The sequence below is a fragment of the Fukomys damarensis genome, unplaced genomic scaffold, assembly GCF_012274545.1.
Source record: "Fukomys damarensis isolate Sample0158 unplaced genomic scaffold, DMR_v1.0_HiC HiC_scaffold_32, whole genome shotgun sequence".
Lineage (NCBI taxonomy): Eukaryota > Metazoa > Chordata > Mammalia > Rodentia > Bathyergidae > Fukomys > Fukomys damarensis.
Genome location: NW_022900944.1, coordinates 20,970,140 through 20,981,020, shown reverse-complemented (window position 1 = coordinate 20,981,020; position 10,881 = coordinate 20,970,140). Strand labels below are relative to the sequence as shown.

Below are 10,881 nucleotides of genomic sequence, written 5' to 3'. Positions count from 1 at the left end.
ATAAAACAATGCCAACTGTCTTGGGAAGAGGGTGAATAGTGATATTTTTACTTTAAAAGAAAAGAAAAAAAAACTTACTTAGGTTAACATGTAATGAGCTTTTCATCATCATTTTAGAATGAATTGATATAGAAGTCTATTTTTAGTCTTTCAGGTTTTATGTTTAACATAGTAAATATTGATAGACATAAATGACATAAACAAAAGCCCTTTGAGGTCCTGAGATTAAATGGCTTGAGAATTATTGGTCCAGCCCGTCCCCTCTGTGTTTTTGAGGTCATAGTACCCACTAGAGCCCTTCTTAAAGAAGACATTGGGTGCACACAGGCAACAATGCCTTAAAAAGGAGCCTTTCTCCCCTGACCTATCCCAAAGCAGGATGGAGACTACCTTTCTCCTCCCAGTGACAACTACCAATATAGTGGTTCTGTCTCTCTAAATTTTATGTTTGTCTTTTTGGAAATGCTAGGACCGCAGTCAGCCAGAGGTCACGGATAAGTACTTTCATGATGTGCCTTTCGAGGCCTATTTTGCTTCTGAGTTGCCTGATTTCCACGTGGTCAGTAGCATGCCAGGTGTGGATGGATTTACTCTGAAAGTGGATGCTCTCTATAAGGTAAGTTTGGTGCAAAAAATAGAAGCTTGGACCTAAGTCCACTTTAAAGCTGGAGAAAAAGGATTATATCAAAATCAAAGTGTCTTTTTATATATAGCATTCTTGTTGGCAGGTCCTTTTATATTGTTTTTAAGCTTATCATTCACCTAAGACTCTTACCATCTCTCCACAATAAACCAAAGCAATGACAAAGTTCTTTCTTTTGCATGTAGTCCTTGTGTTTGTGTGCACTAGGGCTGCATACAGTAGTTTCATTTTTCCTAAGTTCTGTTAAATTGCCTAACTTTTTGGCTCTATACTAAGGCACCTGATTTTCAAGGGCCTATGGAAAATATTGAACAAAATGACAGATATGCTACAGCAATTTAAAATAGTGAGATCAAGAATTGTCATGTAGAGGTACAAGATCCCAACAATGAATGTAACTGTACTGTATCCCTAAAATGTACCAATAAACTCAATTAAAGCTGGAGAAAAAAAAGAAGAAAAAGAAAAAATAAATAAAATAGTGAGACTCACTAGTGTTAGAAAGCAAAAACACCCTAAGTTCCAGCAACAACCATGTACTGCCTTTTTTTCTGTCTCTAAGTAGTATTCCATGACTTTGACTTTCAGAGCTATTATCGCTCTTCAGCAGTTATTTTTAAAGCCATGAAGCATTTCAATGGGGGCAGATGAGAGAGAAATAAAATACTTTGTGACCTAACCTCTCAGAGGAGGATCCAAGAAGTGTTGAGATTTGGCCAGTTTTTGTCAAGAATCTATGTATGACACACAGAGCAGATGTTCAGTGAATATTTGGTGAATGACTCCATTTTAGCTGAAGTTCATCAATAAATAACAAATCAGCATAACAACTGAACTCGCTGGGAATAAATGTGGCTAACATAATTATTTTACTGCTCCTAATAAAGACCAACAAATCACAAGCATTCACTTATTTAAAGAGACCATGAAATATAAATTCTTAGGCTATTTCACGCATAGATAAGAAAACAAAAGAATGTGAATCACCCCAATTTGGAAATAAAACAAGACATCAACCATTGCTAATGCTTTTCTGGAAGCTGTTTCTCCATTGAGGCATATGGTGGGATTATTTCTGTTTGCTCTCTTGAAATGGTCGTATAGCAGCGACTGCAGGTGCACTTTGTTTCCCTGTCTCACTCCTCCTGCAGGTGGAAGCAGGACACCAGTGGTATCTCCAGGTGATCTACATCATCGGCCCTGACACCATCTCTGGGCCCCGGGTCCAGCGCTCTCTCACAGCCTCTCTGAGACGCCATCAAAGGGACCTGGTAGACCCCAGTGGCCAGCTGACGCTTGATGATTCCCTCATCTATGACAATGAAGGGGACCAAGTCAAAAACGGCACCAATATGAAGTCCCTCAATCTGGAGATGCAAGAGCCGATCATTGCTGCCTCTCTGTCCCAAACTGGCGCGTCTGTTGGCAGTGCATTGGCTGCTATCATGCTTCTACTTCTGGTACTTTTGGTGGCTTGTTTCATCACCAGGAAATGCCAGACACAGAGGAAGGAACAGCCCACAGAGAATGTTCTGGAGGAATACCCTTTGAATACCAAGGTGGACATGCCCAAGCGGACCCCAGACAGGGTGGAGAAGAACGTGAACAGACAGTACTGCACTGTGCGGAACATCAACATCCTGAGCGACACCGAGGGAGCCTACATATTCAAAGGTGCTAAAGTAAAAAAATTGAATCTGGAAGTCAGAGTCCACAACAACTTACAAGATGGAACAGAAGTTTGATGGAGGAGACCCATGCTATTTTTTTCCAAAATCATTTTTATAAAGTGGGGAAATACAAGTATTTTTATAACCTTGCAGATAAAAAAGGGAAAACTAAAGCTTTGAGTGGCTGACAGCACATATCACATGCATCGACTCACAACTGAGCTACCTCGTAAAAGAACTACTGAGACCCCCAGAGTACTGGAGTAGAGTTACTTCCATGGATCCCTTTGATGGCTTCAGCAGCTGCAAAGAGCTCCTCTGTGAGGCTGATCTTAGAAAAAAAGGATTTTAGTATTCACACAGGTGTTGGACAGTTAGGTTAGCAGATACAGTTCAGCAGGCTGGAAATAGGTCATGGCAGATCTCTAAGAGAATGAGTGGGGTGCAGGGGTGTTTTCCTCCCCTGCGCCCAGCTTTCTCTTTCTCAGGCTGTTCTGTATACCTAGACAGCAGGGTCCAAACTGCTGACACCCAGATTCCATTAAGATTTCTGCTAATCAGCACAACAGAAACATTTGCACACTGTTCCCACTTGACCAGCTGTGGGCCATGGCCTCTAAGTCTACTTTGCTTTTCTAGAGCCCTTTCCACCCAGGAATCTCAATGTGCTTTAGGCTAAGGTACCTCCCTGCAAGCATTTACAAAGGGGGAGGAGGGGCCCGCCCTGAGAAGGGTGCTGTTAACAGGGTCACTGCAGCTTGGCTTCTGTCTGCCAGGTGCCTAAAATAATTAACCTCAATTTCCTGCTGCCCTAGGCTTTCCCCAGCCCAGTAATAGACAAGCCCAAGTGCTTTGATGACTGTGGGTTCTTTAATTTGTTAGTATTTCAGAAAAGTAAGTGATTCATTTGAATAAAGCAAAGTAAGAGAGACCTGAGGTATGAGTGAAATCAGATATGACAGGCGCATACTGGCCCTTCTTGCTGTACGGCACACCACAGAGGGAGGCACTGCCCTAGAGTGGTATTTGTGAGATTCCTCTTTGAGTGTGTGGGGGTCTTTTCTGGTAGCTCAGGCACTTGTTTTTATATTAGCACATGACAAGGCATAAACACATGACTCTAAAATAACTTAGTGTTCAAATATCCACTCGTCTATTCTGTGTGTGATGTACACACAGCTTGCCTTTGTTTCTTTTTCATTTTTGCCTTATTGGCAAAAATATATGCATGCATATCACAGTGTTTTGAACTGGAGGCATAATCCCATTAATCAGGAGTAAAAGATGTGTTCCCTTCCTGATGCATGGTACACCATCATCACTGGGCAAATAACAGCATTCACATTGTGCAATATTTGTGTTAGAATGACTCAGTCTCTTTGAGAACATTCCCAACTGGTCATACCTTGGCGCTACAAGCTGGAAAGAGTGAACCATGAAAAGTTTCATCTCCCCCACACTCCATGCTCCCTGAGAGTAGGGGCTGCATGAGCCACACCTTGTTCTGAAGCAGTGCCTTGTACGTAACAGGCCCTCCAGAGTGTCTGTGGGGTGAACAGATGCATCGTGTTATGGGTGATAGAATGATAGAGGAATAAATTCAGGAACAGGAGGCAAAAGACCGGTGGTAATATCACAAGGGTAGACAGAGGGGAAAAGTTATCTCTTTTGTTTGAAGTATAAAATAAACTCTAATGGGGCAGAAAATCACCTCTTTACACAGGCGTGACTCTGGCAGTGGTCCTCGGGGACGAACAGAAAAGTTTTAATAATTTATTAGCAGGAGCTAGGGCTCTGATTTGGCCCCCAGAAGAGGAGATTCAAAGGACAGTCTGATTTCACATCCTGGGGTGAATAAAGTGCTCCAGAGAAGATGGACTGGACGAGGCCAGAAATGCCTGGCTGGTCAGGTGCTACTTCAGACCAGCTGGGGTGGCTCCAGGCTGAGCTTCTCTGGGAGTTTCGGACACTCAAAAATGGTATCTCCTGGCTGCAGCACTGATTCACCGGGAAGGGGCACCAAATCTCTGTAACAACCTACAGGGTGAATGCTAATGCTGTTATCTGTAGAGCAATTTTCCCTTTGGCTCCGTTAATTATCATGAGTGCCAGAGTGCTTCCTCGTTCAAGCAGCCCTTCCCCAGGGGCTTGGGTGTTCTCCTGCTGCCCTTCCATTCCCACTCAGCACGATGCAAGCATGGGAGGAGGGCAGCAGGGCAGAAGGAACCTTGCAAGGGAGTAGTGACTGAGTCCAGGGAGTGCTCCTCAGCTCCTTATGCGGGTCTGAAGTGACCCAGCCAACACCAAGGCAAGAGCTGGAGAGGGTGAGCTACATGTAAGAGGAAAGCCCTTGCACTCCTCCTGGCCCCTTCCTCTCCGCTCTTCGCCCCCTGCATAGGCTTCCCTGAAGGCCTACGTATTTCTCCAGCACACGCCCACTTGTAAAATAGAAAGTGTTAACAGTGTGGAGCTGACATTTACTCTTTCCATGTAGAATTGTTCATTTCATTTATGTTTCATGCTTCATCTTAGGGATCAGATCATTCGATGACTAATGTAGATTAGCTCTCAGTGGAAGCTCTGCTTTCAGATTCTCTAACTTGCTCACTAATTGTGTGTGGGTGTGTGTGTGTGTTACTGACTTTTGTATCATGTCTTCAGGTGAGAAGGACAAAAGCCCTCAGGGGTACTACTTGCTATCATTCTCCAGCTGTGAAGGTTAAAAGAAATAATGGTTGGCACCATTTTTCTGCCTTGCTGCCTTTTTATTATACCCAGGCCTCCTAGAAGATTCCTGCAGGTGCCTGTGGTTAGATGGGAAATGGTGTCAGAATGTGTTTGGGCAGTCTTATGATATTCATTCTCGCACTCCTCCAGGAATTTGTCATTTGTGGATACTACACACCTACTGAGTTAACACTTTTACTGGTGCTGTCCACCTGATTTCTTGACCCTCAAATGATTTTTGTATTCCCAGTATGAATTTATGTATAAGGAATTTATGATTTCTCCACTAGCATATGCCACTAATAAATTTGTATTAAGAAATGACAATCTGGTTGGTTTTTTTGTTGTTGTTTTGCTATGTTCTTTTGAGTTTGTTCATCTTGTTAACATATGGATCGCCACTGAAATGGCAAGAACATACTGAAATTTGAGGGAGTTTTTAAAAAGAAAACTTCAGTGGTGTTGAATCTAAAATGCATATTAACTGTGGTAAGAGAAAGATGCTGAATAAATTGCAAACACTCAGATCATCATAGATTTTCTTGTATAATCTATTGAAACCCCAAGGCAAAGAGGAATAACTTGAATTTTTATGTGTGATAAAATAGAATGATTATTACCACTATATTTATTATCATCAAACCTCAAGATACATGATACACTGACAAAATAGCTATGTCCTTTTTTGCACATAAAATAATTTGTTAAGTGTCCATAACTTATCCAGGGGAAGATCAAAGCACCAAACAAGAGTTTATTGGCTTATGAAGGCAAAACAGCAGAGACAGAATGGAACTCAGCCCAGACAGTCTTGGCATTCTGCAAGCCTGTGCATTTGTGTTCCTTTACCCTAAGATAAAAATAAACAGCAAGTGACAGGGATGAGTTGGGCTCTGTTGGCATACTGGAAAACTCAGCTAGACTTGAGAAAGTGTGTTTTCCTAAAACCTGGGGAAGAGACACCACAGACAAGCCCAGAAATTTCTGAGAACCACAGGCTTAATGTAATCTTCAAATCTTCAAAATTGCCTACTATTGTCCTCTGCCCAAAAGTAGACCCAGCCCTGGAGTGCCTTTATCTAGGTGCATGAAGGGAGCGTAGCTATATCCAGACCAAGCTATGCATCATTGGGACTGTCTACAAAAGTGCTTCCATACCTGAAATTTTGTGGCCATAACAATTAGGAATCTTGGAAAATGGCAGAAAATGCATTTACATTTAGAATTTAAAATATCTCATAGAGTAGGGTTTTGAAGAAAGGTACTGGGAGGGAAGGGAGATTATAATCACAATATGTTATTAGGTTCAACTATCTGAAATGGAGGGTTTTATAAGTTGTGAATAGTCTAGCATCCATAGTTTTGTATGCTCCAGCCTAATACTGTATTTACGTACTACAATGTCTAATAGGAATTCTGTCCCCAAATAAGCCAGAGAGACTGTAACAAGAGCTCTTTAGAATGATACATTGAGAGTAACTAATACCAAATCACATACTGGCCACATTTGAAAGTTCATGTACATACTAGAATTTCAAATCCTTGAAGGTCTTTACAAGCCCAATTTGATGTTGCTTAAAAATGGTCCTAAGCTCCTATAAGCTAGATTGAAACTTCTCATGAAAAATTCTATCATTTGATACAATAGATCCATGCTATAAAAACTAGTACAATTTTATCCTTAGGCTCATTTTGACTTATTAAAGCCATCAAGGTTCAAGCATAATCACAAGTTGATAAAGGTCTTTTAGAATCATAATAGGAAATTTCCATAAGTGGTTAAAAGCTAGTTTCATGATCCCACTAAGGAGTGTTTTACAACCAGTCCTCCATACCTGGAGCTCCCTGCTCTGTGCTCTGGGAAACTGACAGACATCCACTGCTTCTCCAAGGCTCCCTTGCTCTTGGGTTCTGTCTGTGATTGGCCAAGTTGGAGCCACTGCTAGGAGACAGGATGTGGAGAGTCAGCCCCCCACCCACCTCCTGGAGCCTTGCTTGGTTCTGCCCAGGGCTAACTCCCTTCCTAGCCTCAGGTCCTCCTGGCAGTTATTCTTCCAAAGCTATAGTTCCTTCAGGTTTTAGCTAAACCTCTCCCCTCCTTGATCCCTGCTAGGGAGGAGGTAGCAGTGATTTCAGACTGCTCCTAGTTCTTGGAGACCTCATCATCTTTGCAGATGCTTTAACTCGGCCCTGCTCACACTTATGTAAATAGCCCCTTCATTAAACTCTTCAAATCCTTTGCCTATGCCATCCCTCTACTGCCCAAACTTACACAATTTTTAAGCTCAGTGCCCTTGATTTTTTTCAGTTTTTAAAATGTCACAGACACAGGAACTCAAATCATGTCTCTATTTAAAATTGGTCCATTTTTTCCAAAAATGAGAACCAAGAAGTCATGTGAAGGTACAGGATCCCATTAATGAATGTAACTATTGTAGACCTAGATTGTACCAATAAACTCAATTTTAAAAAAAAAGAATTCTGTGTGTGTGTGTGTGTGTGTGTGTGTGAAGATTTAAGAACATGCAGATTGAAGGGAATTGTATGAAATGGAAAGCAAGTATGTGATTAATATAGGACTCAGGGTGATAATTATATCAGGTGGTAAAAGGGATGGAAATGGGATAGGAGAGGGATTCTGTGTTTAGATGTAGGTTATTGTTATCTGGTTGTTTTGAGTAAGGTATCTGAAGTGTTTATGGCATAATTAAAAACAGTGAGTGAAATATCTAATTAAGAAAATAAAAATGGGTTGTGAATGGGTGATGACAAATTATCACGAGCCAGATATTATGAATAGTCTGTTTTTCTGAACCTGAAATTAAATAAAAAAATAAGAAAAAAATAAATAAAATTGGTTCATAAGGGCCGGGGATTTAGCTCAGTGGTTCCGCTGCCTGCCTCGCAAGTTCAGGGACTCGCGTTCGATCCCTGGTACCAAAAAATAAAATAAAATAGGTCCATAATTATAAAAAGTGGTATGCTAGTAAATGTTTAACAACTGGCTTTTCGATTCAAGGAAGGTCTGATTTGTAGCACTAAACAGCTTTTGCGTTTTATGTCCTCCTGCCAGGGCTGAATTGAACCTTCCAGGATAATTTCACTGAATGCAGAGTTGGAAGGAAATGTGAGTAGCACAACTGCGTATAGTATTTCCACCTCAGATGCAATAGACTTAAGTTAGTTCAAGAACGTCAATGATAATAAAATTTAATGGAAGTAATTAGCCAGTGATTAATTAGAATGTGAGTACATATTACCTTTGTTTTTAATTTAACTTACTTATCCACCCACCGTCTGTCTACCTACTGACCAATATGGAGTCTTGCTGTGTTGTCCAAGGTGGTCTCCAATTCCAGGGCGTCTCAGTCCCCCTAATACCCGGAACTCAAATGCACACCACTGTGCCAGGTTTCAGTTTAATTTAATTTTTAGTAAAGGCTATATTTATCAACCAGCTTATGAAGTTCCTGCAGATTTTGTAATTGGCTTTCATGTGCTTATAGAAGTCAGCACACCACTCTAAGAGCAAACGCACAATTAACATCCACAACCCCTTGATCAGTTGGTTTCTCCCTCACATTTTTCCATGTATTTTAAATATAGCTCAATTTGCTCTAAAATTTTGTTTCTCTCAAATAGTTGTGTTGAGCACAGAAAAGAGAGAATTAGCATCCTATAGAACTATAAAACAGTTGCATGATTTCAAAATCATGAACATTTCATCAGAACCAATGTTTTGTAATTTTTTCCTGTATGATTAAAAACCTGGTTTCTAAGTTCCTAACATCACCACCCAACATTGCCTTCTGAGAGAACTGGTCCTTTGGGAAAAATGCTAGTTTGGTTATGTTCTATGGTGTGTGATTCTAATCTAAGTAGTGATAAGTGGACAGTTGTGAGAACTAGAAAAACTCCCAAAGCTGTTAGAGTGTGTTTTATGTTAATGTCAACAAGTTGAAACCAAAGAGGTTAAATATTGCCTCTGAAACAGTTTATTCCTCCATGTTTACACCACCTATTACTCATTTCCTTCTGGATATAAATCCAGCCCTTCCACGTCCTAGATGTATGGTTGGCAACCTGTAGCACTTGCTGAATCCTTCTGCGTCTGTCTCTGTATTTGCAAAATAGGGGCCACCACACCTAATGTACGGCTAGATTCAGCCCATGGATGGCACATTACTCAATGTGTAGCATAGCTAAGTTCTCAGTAAGTATTTCCCACCCACATCTGTGCTAGTCTCAGAATTTCCAGAATGATACAGGATTTAATAGTCTATTGTAGCTGGGCATGGTGGTGCATGCCTGCAATTTCATCACTGTGGGAAGCTGAGGCAGGATAATTGCAAATTAGAGCCCAGCGTGGACAACTTAGTGACTCAGCAAGAAAGAAACTGTCTCAAAAAAAAAAATGTTGGGGGTGGGACAACTGGGGCTATAGCTCAATACATGGGCCCTAGGTTCAATCCCCAGTACCGAAGGGTAAAAAAGGTCTAATGTGATGACCTCTGAATGGGAGTGCAAAACAAAATGCAGAACACTCATATCTTCTTTCTTGATGGAAAGCTCATCACTTCAGATTTGCAGATGTGGCCGGTCCGGGTACACTCACTGTCCTAGGCCAGTCCACCTCCTCACTTTCTCCATCGAGAGCCTCTTAAACCAGCTGTTCTCAGACCTGAGAGTGCATCAGGGTCACCTGATGGGCTTGTGTGAGCAGTAGATCTGGAGGAGGCTCTGAGAGAATTTGCATCTCTAGCAAGTGCCGAGGTCCCAGGACTGAGCTTTGAGAACCACTGCTCCCAACACTCCAGCCCCTACATGAGCAGGTCACGGTGCTTATTCAAAGCGACTTCTATATTGGCTAAAGAATCATCACGTTTCATCCTACTGAAAGGCTAGAAACAATATAGTCTGACAATTAAATTTACAAACCAAAACAGAAGTTTAAAAATTCTAAACAAGGGCCGGAGATTTAGCTCAGTGGTTCTGGTGCCTGCCTCACAAGCACGAGGACTGGAGTCCAATCCCTGGTACCAAGAAAATAAATCTAAACGGCCATTCATTAGTGCCACTCCTTTTCTTTACATTTATATTTTCACTAAACCTTTCTCAGAATAAGAGCAGGAGAATTAAGGCAATCTGTATCATGACTAAGAACTGTAGAGCACAGTAATTTGAAATAGGAAAGAAAGGGATTCTTTCAAATAATCGTGTTCACTACCAGTTTAATTGTAGGGCCTCCTTCCCAATTGTCCCCATATTCATGTTCCCCTTCCCCTAAAGACTTCAATATTGCAAGTCCTTTCCCCAGAATATAGCATAATATATGAAAACATCAGGCATCGTGTATTTTGTAGCAGACTTCTTCAGAATAGTTTTTCGTAGTTTCCTGGCAATGCTGAGTGGAGGGTACAGAGATTCCCGATGTCTGTCCTACACATTCACAACTCCTACCATTACAGCATCTGCTGCTAGACTGGTGTGCTTTTTAATAACTGACGAACCTGCTACCTTAAAATGTTTTCAAGTTTCTCACTATTAAGTGTAATATTAACTGTAGATTTTTTTGGTAAACATACTTTATCAAATTGGGGAATTCTTTCTATTTCTAGTTCACTGAGTTTTTATCATGTGTGAGTGTTGGACTTCGTGTTTTTTTGCAACTACTAGCTGTGATCAAATTATTTATCTTCTTTAGCCTTTTATGTGATGAAGTTTTGGGTTTTTGAATGTTGAACCAGCCAGGTGTATCTAGGGTGCATTCTGCTTTTTTTGTGGGTTATAATTGTTTTTATACATTTTTGGGTTTGATTTGTTAATATTTTGTCAAGGATT

At 41.0% G+C, this 10,881-nt stretch overlaps 1 protein-coding gene across 1 annotated transcript in view; it reads left to right on the top strand.

The window, feature by feature from the left end:
* Nucleotides 1-4,342, top strand: part of Fras1 (Fraser extracellular matrix complex subunit 1) — a 406,016-nt gene extending 401,674 nt beyond the window's left edge. Inside the window, exons 73-74 of the mRNA XM_010628378.1 lie at nucleotides 470-616; nucleotides 1,795-4,342. Of these exons, the coding sequence (XP_010626680.1) occupies nucleotides 470-616; nucleotides 1,795-2,388 (741 nt within the window). The 3' untranslated portion in view covers nucleotides 2,389-4,342. The remainder of the gene's footprint in view (nucleotides 1-469; nucleotides 617-1,794) is intronic.
* The last annotated feature ends 6,539 nt before the right edge of the window (nucleotides 4,343-10,881 follow it).